Source organism: Corapipo altera, unplaced genomic scaffold (genome assembly GCF_003945725.1).
Source record: "Corapipo altera isolate COAL_440 unplaced genomic scaffold, ASM394572v1 22b, whole genome shotgun sequence".
NCBI classification, from domain to species: domain Eukaryota; kingdom Metazoa; phylum Chordata; class Aves; order Passeriformes; family Pipridae; genus Corapipo; species Corapipo altera.
This window is the reverse complement of record NW_020884876.1, coordinates 14,244,695-14,265,292: the sequence shown is the minus strand read 5'-3', so window position 1 is coordinate 14,265,292 and position 20,598 is coordinate 14,244,695. Positions and strand designations below refer to the sequence as shown.

The window sequence follows — 20,598 nt, the reverse complement described above, 5'->3', positions numbered from 1 at the left end:
AAATTTCTCCCTCTCCAACCGTCACACTAATCATTGCTGAAAGGCTTAAAACATAAATGTCTTACTGATTCATCCATTTCCAGATAGTCTCACAATGAAAAACAGAAAATAGAGTCTAATGTACAGGAACACAGTCAACAAAGTAGAAAGGTTACTGTAATATTAACTAGTAATTCCTAATATCAATTCTGTCAAGACTATCACATACACACTTGAAGAGTCTTAAGTTTGTTTTAAATACTCTCATAATCATAAAGCTGTCATGGAACAGTGATAACAATATCCTATCTCAATCACATGCTTTTTCATGACTGATCTTTTATTTTGGTACTTTAGGGTGAGGCTCCTAATCTGTCCTTACAGGAAAAGGGAAGATACAATAGCCAAAAGCAAATTAAATTACACCGCAAAAAGGTAATTGAAGACATATCTACTTCCCAGAGGCTGCTTTATCTTTGAGAATCCTGAAGCAACACATCAATAGGAAGAGGCTGCTCTCACTTTGATGCTCAATGGGCAAATTACTTAAATATTATGTGCATACACAGCAAAGGATATAAACATCTCAAACAGTGCTTTCACTCAGTTAATTTGAAGTTTTCTCCTCTCTCCAATCTCTATCAGAAACAGACAAGGAAAAACCCATTTCTCTTTTCTATTATAGAATTTTTAGTGTGCACACTCTTATTTTCCTCTCTCAATTTAATCCTTCTCTTTGCTTTTCCTCTTTTACTTAGAAGTGAGGTTAACCATGGTTGAAAAAATACCTAAACAATTTCCCCCACAGATTAACTCTCTCCTCCTTTCATACCTACCACAGTTGCTACAACCAAAGGAATTAAAGAAAACATGTACTCTTAAAATCAAAAAACCAGTCACTTTTAAACCTTGGGGTCCTGAATTAAGTCACAGCTGAAATATCAAACATGTTGTACCAGTATAGTTGGTTTATGAATAACATTAGTAAACAAAGCCACTGACCTCCATGCAGTCTTTCTCTGATGCTCATAAGCATTTGGACAGCTCTGAAGTATTATTGAAAGAGAAAGCAAAATTTCTGAAATGTGCCAAATATGTTCTTAAACAAAAATTTATTTTTGAATTCATTTGAATTAAAATTACTTGTTAAAGTTCCAGGTTTAACAACAAATAAGCTAAATATATTTGGGACCCTTCTGATAACAGCAGTGATTTGAGTTGCTTCAAAATACTTGTACACAAGCAATCTACTTTTACAACATTGCCACCGAACTTTTTTTTGTTACAGAAAGTAATAGTCCTGCTAGCCACAACACATACATGTTTTTAGTGGCTGTTTGTCAAAAATAATCTCAATGAACTAGCCGCTGTGTCCAAGGAAGCCAAATAACTGTTCTGCACTAACTTTTCACTTGGAGTTAGTGAAAATGAGGCTTATGTTAAGCTAGTCCATACAAAGGCACTTAGGCACTTCATTATGTAACTACATATTTTGTTCACAGTACAACATAGATATATCCACATCATCCCTGCACACCAAATTCAAATACTAAAATCACTAAAACTAAGCATATATTGCTTTTTGTAGGTGTTGCTCAGAAACAGGGTAAGCTTGCTTGTTTAATGTCCTACATTACTAGAGCTATCCTGTTTCTATATTATTATTATTACTTCCATACCCTCACTAGTTACACATCTCTCGAGAACATTTTGGCATGTAGATGCACCTTTAGTGTCTCCACAGGGAGATATCAGAAAGAACAGGTAAAGGATTTGCTCTCTATCCCTACTTATTCTACATTAATCTTCATATACACATATCAGTTGTTGATAGCAATTTTGTAATCAGGACTCAATTCAGCAGACTACTCATGACTTCAGAAAAATATTACCTGTTTATGTAACTCTTCAATATAAATCTCAGAGATGTATTTCCATCACATTTCTATCATTTTCATGATAGAAAAAGAGCTCAGTAAAAATTAATACCCCCAGGAGTGACTGATGCCCTGACGACAAAAAAGATCTTCCATTTTCATCTGGGGAGAAAAGTAATTCCAAGTTTCTCTCTACAGCCACTGAAATTGATACAGAAAGGATGACATACTGTCCCTTTATCACAAACAGATTTAAAGTCTTCCTAATACTCCCAACTAAAATGAAAAACTTATATACGAGACCACAGGTTTAATCGTGCACATGAAAAATTTAATAAGTCAGTATTTTTGAAAGAGCTTTTAAAGCAAATGAAAACTTACAATATAACTTTATCTCCATTAGAAAGAAAAAAATAACAAAACCAAACAAATAAAAAACTTTTAATTTTCCTGTAACTGTAATCTATGCCACACCATATATGTTATCACAAGGTATTCAATAAGAAAATCTACAATGTTTTCCTCAAGCTTAGCTCTGTAATTAGAATTAAAGAAAAAGTAAAATGAACATTTGACCTCATCTGGGTTTTTTTTTACAGTCAGGTTTTTTCTACAGGACTTTTACTCCAAAAAAAATATTCCACCATGTGCATACATGCACATTAGAAAAAAACTTCTCTTGCTGCAAACAGCTACATTTTTGCCCTGTTGTTTTGCTCCTTAATAAATCTATAACATAACGCTGGCTTCAAAAATCCCACTATGAAGAAACTACCATACTGTTGCTATAATTTTTTACATCAGTGAGAATCTCTTTCTAGTGCTTATGTTGCATATCTATCAACATTTTTTTCCTGTTTCCCCTAGAGCAGCATTCAGCTTCCTTTGTTCCATTAGTTATCTAATAAAGCAACAGAAAAGTAATCAAAAGACACAACAATGTGAAAAACATGGTAGGAGAGCAATAAAAACAAACAGGAAACTACATGAAAATGTAAAGTATATGAAATCACTCCTTAAAACCTGAAAGCAAATATTAAGCGTACTTTAAATAGACTACATATGCTAAAGATATAGAATACTAACTTAATAACAAGAAAATTTAATTATGTGCAGCAATTTGTTTCTTCTTTGGTTTTTTAGTCATTTGGGTTTGTTTGTTTGTTTGTTTTACACACAAGCATAAGAACTACATATATCTCTATATATAATCAATCACCAAAATCCATCAAGGAATATGATGCCTATTGTGAAACCACACCTCAGCATCAAGCTTTCACTCTGCATGTGGGGTCAGCGAGGTACTGACACAAACAACCAAGAAATGTACAGACTACAAATAAATTTTAGGACTGCTAAACAATTGCGAAAATTGGAAGTGTCATACATAGCAATGCATCACACACCTGGTTTTTCATTCAAGAGTTTTCATCGTGTATTTTACAGGGGGGTTTTTCAATAGTGGGATAGAGTACATAATTTTCATTCCCAGATCAGAGTTCTACCTTGAATTCACCACAACCCATGAGAACCTTTCACATATGAACAGTACTTCTGGGGACTTTTTTTTCCCCCAGATGGTAGTGTGTAACACTTAATACTACAAATCCATGACCATGCGACTAATTTTCCATACCAAGCTTCTCAAATAAATGTCACTTCATTTCCTACCAAAAAAAGTCTTAATGAAGACAAACTGACTGTTTACATTTTCAAATAGTTCAATGCAGATCATCAGATCTGATGAAAATGATTTACATCAAAAAGTCCAAATTTATTTTTTCTTTTTTAATAAGAAAACTATACAGAAATCCCACTGGATAAGGTTATATTCCATCTAAAAACTGATTGCTTCTACATGTTCAACTTAAAAGGTACTTTCATCTTCTGCTGAATCCATCAACAGTTGTACAGAACCTGAAACCATTTGTTACCAATACAGAACTTTCTCAGAGAAGTCAAAAAAACATACAAATCTAGCTCAGAATATTGTGTTCAGAGTATCAGCTCTAGTTGAATGAAAGCACAAAAAAGCAGGATCTGATTGCTAAAATAAACCTGGTGCATAGTTCATGATAGTCATATTACAGTTCACATAGTAAGTGCTCCCCCAGGATACAAAAAATTGAGGTCGTAACTCTTGCTTTCTGCTCTGCTTGATTAGTTATTGCTTATTCTTCAGTAAGTTATTGTGAAAGATCTACAACAAAAACACATTTGTAGAAGAACAAGCAGGTTTACGAATAAGGCAAGTTTCTACAATCTATATCCTGCAAGTCAGGGTTCAAAATCAACAGTTGATTTGTGCATTACAGAAATGTTTAACTTTAAAAGAGGCAAGTCACAGGCAGGGGTGGGTGGTGTTTGTGTATCCAGACATAAAAGAAATATCATAAAATTTTCAAGCACAGAAAAGTACACTGAAAAGATGTGATACACAGCTGAAGTTGCAGAAACTGAGTGACATCTTAAATTCGAACACAATCTTACTTCCAGTTTTTATATTTAACATAAGAATTTCAAGTGTGTCCAAGTAAGATAAACTATGTAAACTACTGAAAAAGATTTTGGATTTCCTGATGTATATTCCCCTGAAATAAAGTTTAAAATCTTGAAAGGAATAGTGTTTACTCACAATAGTGATACCTGCAAGTAACAATCCAGAAATTAATCTACATTTGTACACATCTGATCTGACATTAACTGGTAGCAGTATTATTTGCTCCTGTACAGCAGATCCCTTCACAATATTTATGTCTTGGTTATTTATACTGCATCAGTTATGAGAAACTTAATTTAAAAGAAGTTTTCAAGTTTCAGTGGTCCACAAAACCAACCATTATAACATTTTCTAAACAAAGAACCAAAACATTTCAGTCACCAAAATAGTTCAACAGTTTATAGTATTTCCTTTTAGTATACAAAAAGTGAACTAGACTGTCAAAGTAACTGTTGCTACAATTAATCTTTCCAAAGTAGTAGAGTTTTACTTTCAGAAATGTCAAAGTAATCTTGTTGTATCAAGACAGTTTTACACAGCAAAAAATATTACAAATACAAACACTAAGTAATGTAGAAAAACTTAAGTCACTGCAGAATCAGAATAAAAATTTTTAATATTGGTGTTGGTTCAATTAAATTTAACATCTGATTTCCCATGCAACTAACATTTATGAATAAAATTTTTTTTTCAATAGAGACACATCTGTTAAAAGTCAAAAGAAAAAAGGCAAACATTTCCTTTAAATGCTAGTTACAAGAAACTGATCTTAGAAAAGTGAATCAAAAATCATGCAGATCACATCATAACAAAAGCGTAATTGGACAGGGGGAGCAATACACCCACCTTTTCTCCCACCAAAACATAATGGTGCAGCTTGTTTCACCATGCCAGCAGCTTTTGTTTTCTTTCTGCTCTAAAATTAAGAAATACTGAGAATTGTGGGTTACTATTTAAGGATTTTATCAAACAAAATATGAATCCTCCAACCAAATTCCTCAATTTTTGAAATTTAAAGTAAGGTAGAACAATTAAATAGAATATTTAATTCTCCACTTAGGTCTTCCTGAACTTAATTTATGTAAGTCATTACATGTTACAGAGAGGTCTACTAATTAGTAGTTAGGAACACAGTTGTAACCTAAATTCTTAAAAACTGTATTTTAGTCAATACAGAATAAAAAAAACTTTACATATCTTACTTTAAATGATAGTGGCACCGAAACCCATTTTCGGTAGTTAATAAAATACATAATAAAAGGACCTTTAGCTGTAAGGAGAGAATACCACCTAAACTCAGGGACAAGCAACAAAAACATAAAATTACAAACAGGAAAATTAAGTTTCATCCCTGTTAGCCTATGCAATATTACCTTCATTCCTACTTCCAATTTCAGGTTTTGAAATCAAGGTTGTATGAAAAGGGTTTAGCAAAGGAACAAAGTCCATAACAACACTGTAGCACGTCTTTCTCCAGTAAGATATACAATGATTCACAGAAATTCTCATACAACTTGCTTGAAGAAAGCACCCATAACTTTTTTCATTAACTGTCATCTAGTTTGAAATAAGTCCATCTAATTAAAAAGCTTTATAGGGAAAATATTTTATGAGAAGTAAATTGCAAACCCACCAATAAAGTATTACTTATACCAAAAGTAAACAACAATTGTATCCATTAAAAAAAAACAACCCCATACTATTGGAATGAACAACAAAAAAAAAAGAAACTGGCCAGATAAGGACAAGCTTAACATAAATTACTAATCTCACTTAATGGAATCACAGTAAGACATTTCAAAGGAAGCCTACTCCTGAGGCTTACATTAAGCACAGGTCTAAACTCTTTGCTGAACAGAGCACAGAAGACATCAGCATTTCAAATTCAACATGCAGAAATCAATTCCAGTAGCAAGTAAATACGATGACTACACTGTCAGTTTGGTTCATCTTAGAGGGGTTCTGACACTGGATTTCTAAGACTGATATCCATCATACTGGTCAATGGTAGTGGACTAAAAATGAATCTTTATAGTTAAATGCTGTATTAAAAGATCAGTATACCAGATTATGTCATCATTCATACTTAAGGATGCAATAAACTTGTGTGTTCAAACACTAATGATTATTGTGAAAATTAAGATTTGGCAGTCAGTCTTATTTTCACTGTATTACTGAGAGATATAAGGAAATAAGTAATTTTTTTAGTGTAGTAAAATACAGACTCCTAGAAATTCACTAGGAATCCAATCTAGATAAAAGAATCAGATAAATTCCACTCCTCCAAATAAGCACATATAGTAGGCTGCCTATCTAGGGTAACCAGACATCAAGGAGAGAAGAACTCTGGGTACTATTTTGTATTTAGCAAAATGCACTAAGAATATTCTGCTGTTCCATAAGCCTTCACATATTTTCTCAAACTTTTCTTAGAAAGCTAACACATAAGTGACTGAAGAAGATTTCAGGATTCTTCCCTGCCCTAGAAATTTACTTGGCAGCAGAGATACCAGGTAGTCATTACAAATACCTGCTCCTAACAGCTCAAGCCAAAAATCACTCAGAACAGCTAAGTAACAGTATCAGGTCCTTAAATAATTTTATGCTGTTGGAGTGAAGCCCTTAACTTCCTCTTAATCGCATATAACTGGATTATTTCTTAAACCCTTTTCCCAGTGAACAACCTACATAGTTTACAGCATGTTTTTTCTGCCAAATTGCCATGGTTTATAATAGAAATTAAGTACATCATACCTCCTAAATGAAAAAAAGAAAAAAAATACAAAAGTACCTGTATATTTTGAAAAGCAGAAAGTATTACCTAAGAGTCACAGTCAAATTCCATAGAATACACATTCAAATAAAACAGATTCTTGTTACAGATACTTAACTTAAACAAGCACACCATTCTTGCTTAATCTTGCAGGAGGCATGAAGGAAGACTTACAGATTCATACAGTCTATTGTCAGAAAGTGCAAAAATGTTCCAACTCTGAACTTTCACTTAAAGTTTAAATCACAAACAGAAAATCAAAATTATCTAAGTGATGGTAAGATCTGAATTGATACCCAAATTTTTTAGATAAGAAGTTCTATTTCTGATACAATGCAACTGTACTGCACAGCTTTCCACTAACCTAGGTTCAAAGAGGACAGGGAGTTTACATGTTTACTAACACTACCCCCCAAGGTGTTCAATGGCTGGGGCTGTTGACCTTCAGTTTCAGAGTTTATAGTTTTTTCAGTTCCCTCATACTAGATACATAAAAATAACTTAAACTCGTATAAAGAGGGCATAAAATCACTCGTTCTTGCCTAAAGCCTCCAAGAAAGAACACTACCAATTAATATGTTTATGGGAATGACCAGGGACTTGAACCTGCTGTGAAGTTTGAATCGACAGGGATATTTATCACTGTGATCAATGTCAAAGAACTCCACCTATGGAGAAAACACATGCTGAAAATCCCTACAGTTGATGCAACAGCAGTAGAACTGTGACTTTCATCTCACCCTACCCTCATTTCTAATTTTCTGGTGAACCTCATAAAAGGAAGGTGATGTAAAATATTTTGATTCTAGAGAAAATATTTAAACATATACAACCCAACTTTTTTGTTGAGTAGGCAGAGGAGGGAAATAACGAATATTTAACAGATTTCTGAATAAAGATGAGGAAAAATAAAAATGTTAGAAACATCAAGTGATCCAGTAGGTTTGTAAGACAATAAAGCTGAGACAGGTGTAAGAGAACTTCATCTAAGTTAAAAAAAAACCAGGATATACCATAATAAGAACAGAGAATAAACTACAGACTTCCAAAAACTTAGTTACAATTATACTATGGTATATGTTACCTACACCAGGTTTTGATTTGCTCTGCCTACAGATTTGCACCGTACTTTGGACATCTAAGACTTAACAATACAAGATGATCAATCTATTCTAGCACCAGATAAAAGAAACAAACACTATGTAAATCCATCCTGGTTCTTTGCTTTACTATAAACTCTATGATTTCCCACAGAATTAAGCCACATAGTAGAGGCTTTAATACCTCTGACAAAATAGGTTATTCAGTTTTAGTTTTTAATAAAATTATTATCTATATAAATGGTCCTTCTGATAAGAAGGAAAATCTTGACTCACTAATATTGTCTTGCCATGCACTGTGCAGCTTTTTTTATGCTTGTCTTGTTGTATTTTTTTCAGTGTAATAATTGTCACCCTCCCATTTAATTGAACTCCTGTACTGTTTTGCACAGTGCAACATGGGATTCAGTTAAAGGGGAAAGCAGAGTGATCATACAATATGTAATTCACTGTAGAAGCCTGGCATGTAAAGGTAGCATAGAGGCACCTACAACTCCATGAAGCAATGCAGCAAATTAATCAGACACAGAGTTTAAATACACAAAGAGAAACCCTTGCAGAGGAATTAGACAAAAATCAAATACTTTGATTCAGGTCAGTGAAACTGAAAGATTGTTTTCTACCTGCACCTCACAAATGGCTGAAGTGGGGAGGCAGGGGGAAAGTGCAGCAGAATAAAAAACAAGTAACAACTTATTCAGGAAAAAAATCATTGAAAAAGGGAAATAAAATCTCTACTCAAATCCAGTAGCTTAACAAGATAAAGAAACGTTTTCATTGTGTTTCATAAGCAGCAACAAATTTAGAATTCCTTTATACATAATAAAGCAAAAAGAAAAAAAAATTTAAAACTCACACACAATAATATTGATATGTATTCCACTTTAGACCACTAGATAGGATTTTCTAATGAAAGCAAGCTATTCCATGGATGACCTTGTTTGTTCTCCAATTCAAGTTTGCTTTCTTTCCATTTTTCAAAGATGCAAAATATATTCAGAAGTCTATTTTGTAGACTTAATGTTCAAATAATGATTTTAATTAAGTAGACTGGCATAATTGCACCTCTCACAAACATCAGTGAACATATTCTCAGTGCCCTCAATTAGACAAGACTCCATGCAAACCGAGTTCAGATCCAGTATCATACAACATCATCCCAGGGAAATCCACAGCGAAGATTTAATAAAGCTGGGGAAAGAAGCAACCCTAAACCTTCAAGATTAAGTGTTTAACTTCCAACAAAACTTCTTCGAAATACATTATTTGAATGATTTCCAGTAAGAAGTCAGACACTATAGGGTTAGCTGACTACACATCACTGATGTTTTTCAAATTATAATTAATTAAGCAGTATGAAGATGCTTTTCTTTTTTTCCTTCTTTTCCTTCAACCAACCACTTCTCTTGATAAACACCAGGCATAAAATAATAAAGCATGATGTCTTTTGTTTCATCCCTATGCTTGATTACTCTTGGCAGTTTTTTTGATCTAATGAGCAAACTGTTTGGCTAAAGCTACCAAAGTTAAACAACTGACAAATTCAGTTGTCAAATCTGAAAATACATCTACTTCATTTACAAGCTTAAATTTGTTTTATTGAAATATAAATAAATGATGCACATTGATATCTTTTAACTCAGTTTTATAGATAATAATTTTACAGCTACACAAGTTCTAGCTTCAACTAATACATTTTTTCAATTAAAAAAATGCTTTTTGATGAAATTAAGCAAGAGTAGGATCTGTGTATGTGGAAATTAAGTATGTGCAAATTACTAACCTTTATCTGCATTAGAATAAAAAGCACAAATATCTGTGGAAAAAGTAGTATTATATAGATATTTTTAACAAAATGAACATTTTACTATTAATAATATCGGACAGAAATTTGCAATATTTTAGGGAAAAGATTTCCTAATATTCATGCTGTTGAATAGTCCAACTACACTCAAACTGGGCTAGAAAGTCATAGTCCAACTCGTAAAAAATTCAAGACTCCCTGACTTTCCAACTACAGCGAGATAAGCACTGTTAGAATCCAACATCAGTTTTTCTTCATAGAATAACTTCACAAATTTTATTAAAGTATTTTTGATACCTTCTCCTTCCTTTCTTGGAGGAATTGGGAGTTCAAACACCCATTTTCTTGAAAATCTCTTGATGTTTATAGTAATACTTGTCTTGTTCTTATATGATACTTGTAGGCATGTAAAAACAGAGGTAATTCTTCCAGTCAATGAACTGAAACTATTGCAGACAACTGCCTCACAAATCTGAGATATAAGTTCAGAATTATTATTTTATTCTGCATACCACAAACATTGTTAAACTCATGTCACTCTCACTATATACCCAAAAATTATCTGCAATCAGTGGGATATCAAATAGCAAGATAAAACTGCAGACTTATAAAATACTTCTAATATTCTGTGAGGTATTTTGCTCCTCAGAATGAGGGATAGACAGAGTAAAATCTCTTGAAATTTTTACTGATTTAAGGTACCAGTTATCATATGCCTGTGTGTGTGTGCTCTCTCACACACACACGACATGCATTCATTATTATAAAAAAAAAATAAAATAAAAAAAAAAATCAAACAGCTCAACTTTGCCACGTACTCCAACATTAGTACTTTAGAACCTTCTGGAAAAATGTCACTTATTTTCTTCAGATTAGTTATGTTACTCAAAAATGTTTTCAACTTACAAAGGCTATACTACAATCCAAACTTAGAAAATTTGGAGGGAAAAAAGTGATAGTTTCATATGCCCTAAAAAACTATAATAGTTATGCAGGAACGAAGGGGGGAAAAGAAAAAAGAGAGGAATTGTAAACATTCAGCATATGTAAAAAGTACACCAAGACAGAAAGGTATGGTAGTTTTTGTGCAAACCATAAGGTCGTGCAGAGTTCAGTTTATAAACAGGACCTTCAGTCCTAGAGAAGAACATCGAAATGTTTTGAGGTTTTATGTGCCTTTATTAGTTCAATCTGCAGTACAAAACTACATAGTTAATTCTACTTCTGCACCTCTCTCCCTCTCCATCTTTATGAGACTACATCTGCTGATCTCGGAGTGAAATCTCACAATTCACCATCATGTTACACTTAATTTGTCTAAGATGTTAGTAACAGCAACTCCAAGGAAGTTTTGATCATATATCCCTGCATCCTATAAGAGGATATTTTCTTTTGAGGACCCCATGAAGATCAGTGGATAACACAGGTGGAACCAACTGCCTCCTAACATAATTAAGTCTGTTACTTAATAGGGTAAAGAAATTCTGTCCATTCATGTAAGACCAGAGTTCATCAAAACAGGACTTTGTAACTGCCTACTATGAATTCCTGAGTAAAGTTAGGTACATTCAACTCTAAGATAAAATAAGCACATGGGTGAAAAATTAAGCATCTTAACAGTTTAGGTAACTCTTGATTTACTAAGATTTAGAAAAATAGATATACACTTCATGTGCTTTAATCCAGTTCACATATGAAATCCTGTGTAGCATTTGCAGTACACTGACCAATCTGACAGCCTTTGCTGGCTTGGAAATGCATGAGCTCTTCACATTCACACTTTTCATTCCTGGATGTTGGAAACAAGACTCCCTACCTAATCCTTAGTATGCTTAAAGACTTGAACACCAGATTAAGACAACAAATATCCATCTTGGTGATTAACTTAATGAAAATCCTGAAGCCATTTCTCCATCTTCCTTAGGATTTGAATTAGCTTGTATTCCAACATCATTTGTGATTTTACGCATAAAAGTAACTGGCCACAATTACTGACAACGCACACAAAAAAATGCTATGAAGATGGTAGAACACAATTCCTTTTCAATAGCAAATTAGTATAAGAAAAATCAAGCACCCGTCTTAGTCATTGTCAAATTTGAGCCAGAGAAGGAAACACTTCCAGACAGATCAGTATGAACTTAAATAGTATTCTTCCTCGTTCCTTCTGCAAAACAGCATAAATTTTCTACCTAGATCATCTGGGAATACTGCAGCTAATTAATTCCCTCACACTGCAGGCCTTAGAGATCAAATCTTAATCTATGCCAGTAGCACAGACTAAAGACTCGATAAACCTGAAATGCTTTTGCCAAACTAGAATTTTTGGATGTAATATACTCTGTCAGGATAAAAGTAAGCCACTATATACAGGCAAGTGTATCATCAAATCCCATAGTCTACTGTGGCCCTAAACTTTATGAATACAGAGAGTTCTCACAGTTTGATGTGGGCTTCCTAAATCTGACCAAACTAGTTAACTTACTCTTGCAAAAGGCTTGTAGGGTACTTCATACAATGAATTCTTGACATTGCTGTTTTATGTGCCAATCAACTGATTCTGCTTATAAGGATCACTGTTTGGGTTTTTTCCTGAAATGGTGTTTCAATCACCAACACAAGCCCTACCAAATCCTTAAAGATATATGTATCATTAAATATATATTCCACACTCTTCATATTAATAACTTCCCTCTGTTTTAATAAAGCTGTTAAAAAACAAGTCATTTTTCATATGCAGTAGCATATGACAACGAGTAAATTCTGTACCTGTCACTACTATGTTACATAGATTTAACAACTGGAATGAACTTCATCATCAAGTGCAGGCTCAAAAAGTCAAAAGAGTTTGTTTTCAGCTGTATGCAGGCCCCAGTATAAGTGTACTACATTGAATTATTTGATGAATTGCAGAATTTTTTAGAGAGATCCTGACAAACTGCAAACGGACAGTCTCTTTCAAGTCAGTGATCAGATCACATGAGAAAATAAAAAAATTAGTTCATAAGACTTTTCTGAGCACAATGTCAAGCACTGGATAGTCTTTAACAATATATTAAGATAATACGTTCCTGAAGTGGTAAAATACAAAAAAGTTTGAATGACTTAAATCTTTTCAATCCATTCTTTTACTGTGTTCTGTTAAAGCATCCACTTGCAAAGATAATAACAAAGCTGTGAAATTACATCCTTATTGTAATGTGAAAGCTTTGTCATGGGCTAATTTCATACTGGCTCTCCTTGTGTCCTGTCTAAGGCTGCTACCTTATACTCCACCACCTTATTTAGGTAAATCATTAGTTCCTATGTAATCTTCCCTATTGTCTACCAGTGTGAAATGAGGTAAAACGGGAAAGTAAAAGTGAAAAACCATTTAAAAAATCTAACAAATAATTAAAGATTGTTCACATTAGGTAAGAATGCCTAATGAAGCTCTGGACACTGATATTACTAATCATAAACCTTTCTTCCTCAGAAATCAAATTTCAAGAAATATGAAAATTACAAGAACTTTTAATACAGTATGTTAGTATTTACTACCATTGCCTCCATAAAATTTATATCTAAAGCAAACAAGCAAGATTTTTAATATTAAGCACAGTTCTAGTGAGACATGACACCAGATGCAGAAAAAGAAGTTGTTTATCTACGGTTACTAATACATTAAAATACGTCAGGTTAAGACAGATAGGACAAAATGAAAACAACAGATAATAGGAAAAACATGACTGTAAAATCAATGTCACAAATTTTAAAACTTACAAAATACATTTAAAAATTTAAAAATACCTTAGAAAAATAACCACAAAGCAAAACTGTAGCTATTTTACTAACAAGTACTTTTTATGTGCTGATAGGAAAAACATAGAATATTTTCAGACTAACACCATCAATTCTTTTTCCCATCTTTTCCATTTCTATTACTTTATAGTAATTGAAGCATTTGATGTAACTAGCTGCAGAAAAGAGAAATAATAGCTTGGATTAGTATGTCTGCAAGTCTTGGCCAGTTTTCAAGTGTAACATCATCAAACAGTCACTGAGTTTAAAAGCCATTTTGCACCTGTGCCATGTCCCTGTTGTGTCATGACTCCTGGTGCATCCATGCTGTCCCTGCACACACCCCCACCCCTGCCCCAAGAAACACTGAACGAAATAAGGAAATCTGTGAGCAGTTGGTTATTTTTTTGGAACCTAGCGTCAGAGTAACTCCCAGGTATTCAAGCATAAGGAAACTTTTATTCTAACTAAGGTATTTCTAATTCTGCCCACGTTACACTGTTTTCTACCTTCAGCCTCCCCTTACAATATATCTCTTAAACATCTTTAGTTTCTGATTGTAAAAGCAAGACAGCCTATGTAGTTTCTGTTACTGTTACCATCTATTTGTGTATTACAAAGCTATTTATACCATACTATAATAAGCACAGATGGCTAGAGTCAATTCCAAAAAGATTTAATGGAAAGACAAGAGAAGACTGGGTATCCATATCCACTAAATAACCTACAGCAAATAAAATAAAGATTATTCTTTGGAGAAAGGAGATAAAGATAAGATGAAACAATGTTATCAGCTTTACTTTAGATTATGAGGGCAATCTAAGGAAAAGCACATTACCATTTACTTAACTTCTAAACGTTAGCTGTATAAAGAGCTTCCAAGTTAATGCCTTCCAAGAGACATTAAGAGTTCAATGTTAACAATAGTTTCAGATTAGTAGACTGCCTTTTCAGACAAAAAACCCCTGTCATTAGAAACAGGTAGCAAAAACAGACCATAGGGAAAGTAATCATGTGAAAGAAAAAAGGACTCTGTACTTCAGAAGGAATTAAAAGCACATATAAAAATCAGAAGCCTTTGTCTACAATACAGAAGAAAAGAAAATTTAATATTTCCATTACTCCTTCCCATTATAATTTGCCACAATCAATTCAGAAGTTATGAACAATTCAATAGCTTCTTAAATTTCCTAGTTAAAATTAATACAAATTCCCAACATTTTCTCATATTTTACAGTTTAAATCAGAGTGGTCAAGTCCTTATTAGTTTCATTTCAAAGGTAGTAATTATAGGTGTAGATACAAAATACTTACTCTTTCTGTCAGATCTCCTAGGCTTCAAATTTTTTCCACAAAATAAGTCATGAACAAAAATGACTGATACCACATTAGAGGTGCCAATAAGTTTCAACTACCACACTGGCATACAGAAAAGATTCAATAACCTATTTGAAGAAGTAACTAACTTATTACAAGTTTTTGCTTTAACTTAGGCCTAAGACAACATAAAAAGTTAATCTTTCATGTCTTGAAATTCTACTTTTTCCTGTTTTCATAATCATAACATATGTATGTAGTAAAAGAGCTGCTAGAGCTGTTGTAGCCACTAAGGAAAAAGGTATGGGTTTTTTTCTTACCCTGAACCTCAAAACGTACAGGACAAATAAGCCTACCAGACTTATTTTCATTAACTTAATGAAATGTTAACATGAGTGAGGAAAAGATGATGAGTGCTGCACTATCCAATCCAAAATTGTCAATATTCTCTAAAGTACATTCAGGATTCTCCATAAACGAGGAGGGCTTCTTGCCCTCTTCTATTCTTGCTGAAGTCCTTCTCCTCTTCAAATAAAGTTATTTACATAACTTTTACACATTATATATATATATATATATAATTTATAACATATTCATGTTTCCACTCTGGAAACGAAAACACGGAAACATGAAAACCTTCCAAATATTTACAAGGTAATCACACAGCGAAGTGCAAAGAACTTGTGATGAATCCTTTTTAAAACCGCCTTTGGCTCTCTAAGTTGCACAGAAATGTAGTTGTGATCCCCAGCGGGGCAGAGACGTTCTGCTCACAACAATAATGTACAGTTGGCAGTGAGCTTAGTTGAGGGGCGGTATTTTTGAGAAGCCTTAAACCTCCAAAACAGATAAAAGAATAATGAATGCTGGATATTACTGAATTGGACGTAGTATTTGATTCATCTCTTTTCTAAACACAGAGGTTTTTGCTAATGTTGAAAAAACCTATTCTTTACATGTTTACAAAAGACTCATCTGAGGAGCCAACATGAGCTGTTCAAACTTGTCATATGTTGTAGAAGGCAATACGTTTCATGGTCAATGCGAGAACACTTCACGCCAAAGTAGATTAAAAGGGAGTATTATCAGTGTAAACTTTCTCTTCATAGATGATCGGTTTAAGGTCTGTTACTTAAATTTTTTCTACCATCTTTACCTTTGATAAGTGTATTAACATGGTAGGATGATAGTTAAAACACTGCTACAATGCAAATTATTACAATGATCAACTGATCATATTATTTCATAAAAACGTTATCCCATAGTTGAGATGAGGAGTTTATTTATCATTTTAAATTTGCAAATACAGGAATCAATTAAATTACTATCTCTTTGAGAAGAAAAAGTACAAACCACTAAGAGGTAAGTTAAATCCTAAATAACTCTTAAAGCAGCAAGTAAAATTTACCATATAAAATACAGCCTTTTTCATGAACACAAATGCACGAGACACCGTTTACAAATACCAGTTACTAAAATGAGTTATTCTATTGAATGTTGCTCCATGGAATTCTGAAGAAAAAAAAATTAAAATTTCTGAGAAGTCTGAAAGACTTTCAAACAGCCATACAACAGACAGTCGTATGCAATTTTGTCCGACTGACTGTAATGACCACATAAATAGACAAAGTGATTATAAATGGCAAAGACATTGTGTTTTGCTCTAGGATTAAAAATACCACCGTTATTTGGAAACAAGTCAGAAAGACAATAAAGAATAATTCCTATATTTTGTTCTGCTCCACAGATTTACAGCATTACGAGTAATGAAGGTTTCCCAGATAAGACTCAGGATGTTCTAAGTAGGAGAGTATAAATGTAATGCCATTACCCGATCACATTTTTTAAAAGAATAATCTGTATTTCAGACAAACTGCGGTTTATATATACATATATATATATATATATAATTTTATCAAATGTTTAGTGTAATCATAATAGATCAGACCATTAGCACAAAGTATTATAAATATAACAAAATATGAATGAAGAAGATTCCCTTAACAGCATCTACTGAAAAGCCTCAGTTCCCAAGTCTGAAATAAACATAAGATACATACACATGGGACAGGACCTCCCAACATTGTGACACCACTGGCTGCTGATGCAGCCTAACCAAGCAGCTTGGAAAACCCTAATAAACACATCAACCCTGAGACTTATTTTAGTGACAGATGTTAATAGCTGCAGCTACTCAGCAACTGGACTACAGCAGCACTAAGACTGGGTTAAAAACTCTTTCTCCCCAGCTACTTCTGGCAAAAAGTAAACATACGCTTGTATATATACAACTCCAAATGTCTGACTTGTACATGTATCTTCAGGGAGTTGATATTTGACATATCAAGAATACACTTTCCTCCCTCCATCTTTAAGATTGGAAGTCTCATATTTAAAAATGAGATCATTCTCAATTTTTGCACAGGAAAAAGATGTGAGGAAGTAGTCTCTAACATTCCCATTGTTACACATTAAGGTACAGACATTTCATTATTTTCAACAGATTTGTCAGAATAATCAAGACCTTTAAAGAGAATTGAAGAGTCAGTTACAGTTTTGTCTATAAAAAGTACTGAAAAGATCTTAGCTAATATTCTCACGTGAATAACACATTGACAAAACTGACATTTTAGACAACTGTTAAGAGAGTTAGGTTTGAAGTTTGGCTTGGTTTTGGGGTTTTTATAAATAAAACATCACATTTGGTTTATTTGGTTCTGTGAGGGCTCTCATTCTGAATGTGTTCTTTCTCACTGCGATCTAAAACTCTTAAGAAACTGAGCCAATGAGCCAGAAGTTAGGGTCATTATCTTTCACATTAATCAGTCCTGTCAGTTAAGTCTTAAGTTAAGCCTTTAAATACTTCTTTTCACACCAGAATTCCATCTTACCCTTACATCTGTAGGGTATTTAAAGACCGCAAAAAATACCCCACTCTGATCAGAGAATTAAATTACAAACACAGGCCTTGCATACCTTTATTTTGATTTTAACTCTGCAAGACAGTTACCCCTACATATGTCTAAAATGCTGTTGTCCTGTTCCTTAACAGAAGACCACATTTGAATCACTAATTTGCTAATCACAAATTCAAAACCAACAAATTACAGTGAAGTATCAGGACCATCCATAAATATTCCAGATCAAGTACCAATGAATAGGACGTAAACACTCTGCACAAAAAATAAAAGCATATTCATCACTGAAGTACCAGCCTTATAAAACATAAACAGTGTAAAAATAAATAAGCCAGCATATTTGTAAATCACCTCAGAAGAATCAGTATGCAGTACTTCCTCAAAGCAGTCACTCTTAAAACCCTTGAGGACACCTACTTGTCACAGAATAAATTATCTGGCTAATATCCAATATTACAGTACATGTCAGTAGGCACCCAGGAGACAGGCATTAGAGAGCACTTAGCTTCCTCAGCCTTGCAGGGTAGTCCTTACATAAATGACTTTGCCCGACTATAAAACATAACTGATGCACTTAGTTTGGAGCTTTCTAGCAGTAGCCTTTAATCCTAAAACATTTATATAGCCCTGCATGTTGGTTTGGGGTTTTTTTCCAAAATCACAGGTACCAATTCACAGCACACTAAACAGCTATTTTACACATGAACATAAGTTCTTTTAAGATATTCAAGGGAACCAAAAATATCTGACACTAAAATTATGCTGTTTAATAAAAACTATTAGGAAAATTAGTTCTCCCACAATACTAACAGAAGCTCTTCTTTCCTAGGTGCTTAACATAAATAGCCAAGTTTGCATCCGACATGCAAGACAGACATAAAACTAGAAAACTAATGCATCACAAGTCACTCCAGGTCTCAGAAAATAAGAGACTTCTTGGAGAGATTTACTTCAGTTCACTACTGCAAACCACAGTCACAAGCAAGCTGCAGCACAAGGAGAAACCTGTTGCCTTTTAAGCTGCAAACCAAATCAAGGTTTTACTCCATATCAGAGAAATTCAGTAGGCAAAACAGTAAATAAAACTGAAAATTATTTTGCAAGGTTGGAATTCAAATTTTTAAAAGCGACACCAAAGGATGCAGGATACTGGATGATCAAAGAAAAATCTATTCCACTTAAAGAAATGTGAAGGACTTGTGAAAATTGACTATCTTTCACTGAACTTGCAGCAAACAGAGACCGGACTAGAAGCACAGTCGAAGCACGCTAGAGGACAGAGCCACCTTAGAGCGGCAGGTTTCGTAACTGATGGGATTCGGGTCAGGCTGGGGCTGGTGTTCAGGGGCTCCGAGGAAGGCGCTCCGGACGCTCCGCGCACACTCTCCCCGCCTGACGCCCGCACCTCTCGGACACGGGCCGCGCTCCCCGCACCCCCCTGGCTGTGATCGCTGTCCCTTCTCCCCCGCTCGCCCTGCCGGTACTTTGACAGTAGCGCGGAGACGCGGCATTGCCGCCCGGCGCCCGCTCCAGGTGCCCGGGGAAAGAGGGAGGGGGACTCTGCCCCGGGCGGCATCGGCGGAGCGGTGGCGGGGGAAGCCCCTGCCCCCGGCCCGGCCCGGCCCCCCCACCGCAGCGCTCTCCGCAGCGGGGTGGGAAACGGGGAGGAGAGAGGACAAACGCGACTCCCCCTCCGCCACCTGGCGACCCGCAGGGCGGAAAGGTGCTCCCGCGGCCCGACCCAGTGGGCCCGGAGGTGCGGGCTGTGCGCCCCGCACGGCCCGGGGCACACCGCGCGGTCCGCGCCGCTCAGCGGCGGCAGCGCACCGGGAACTGCCCGCCGGGACCTCCCTCCTCCCTGCCGAGGCGCCGCCGGGAATTAAAATAAGAATTAGGATTCGGGGAGAACGGGGCAAGTTGAGGCTGCACCCCAGCCTCCCCTGCCCAAGAGATGCCCTCCCCGAACGGAACCAGCGGGAGCGGGCCGGGCGCGGCAGCCGGCTGGCAGGGTGGAAGGGCTCAACTTACGTCTCGGAATTTGTTCCACTGCCCGACCTCCTTGTCGTACTGGGAGATGGTCGTGAGCCATTGTTTATCGTCCAGAAAATTGCCGCTGTCCGGTCTGCCCCCGGCCGCCGCCGCCGCCGGGCTGCACCAGGCTGCCGCACACACGCACACCAAGGCTGCCGCCGAGAGCATCTGGGCGAGAGGAGACACGGGCACGGGGGTTACCCACCGGGGAGCCGAGCCCCAGCCGGGAGCTGCCGGGACAGCCGCCCGCCGCAGGCCCCCTGGCCCACCTGGGAGGGCGGGGAGGGGAGGGGAGCGGATGGAGGGGAGGCTGCCCGGCCCGTCACCTTGCTGCGCGCCCCGCACCCGCGCTCCTCGCCGCGGCCGGAAAGGCGGCCCCGCGCGCTCTCCCGCTCCCTCCCCGCACGCGCCGCCGTCTGCGGCCGCCCGGCCGCCCCGCTCCTGCTCGCGCGCCGCGCGCGCCGCGGAACCCCAGCCCCTAGCTAGACTACGCGCAGATCGGAAGAGCGTCGTCTAGCT

The 20,598-nt window shown here is 36.0% G+C and overlaps 1 protein-coding gene across 2 annotated transcripts in view; it reads right to left on the bottom strand.

The window, feature by feature from the left end:
* SPOCK3 (SPARC (osteonectin), cwcv and kazal like domains proteoglycan 3) overlaps positions 1-20,456 on the bottom strand; it is a 167,022-nt gene extending 146,566 nt beyond the window's left edge. For both annotated transcript variants that reach the window (XM_027636047.1, XM_027636048.1), the window contains exons 1-2: positions 20,406-20,456; positions 20,077-20,247 (exon numbers count right to left, since the gene is read on the bottom strand). In XM_027636047.1, coding sequence (XP_027491848.1) covers positions 20,077-20,247 — 171 coding nt within the window. In that variant the 5' untranslated portion in view covers positions 20,406-20,456. The remainder of the gene's footprint in view (positions 1-20,076; positions 20,248-20,405) is intronic.
* Positions 20,457-20,598: the final 142 nt, after the last annotated feature.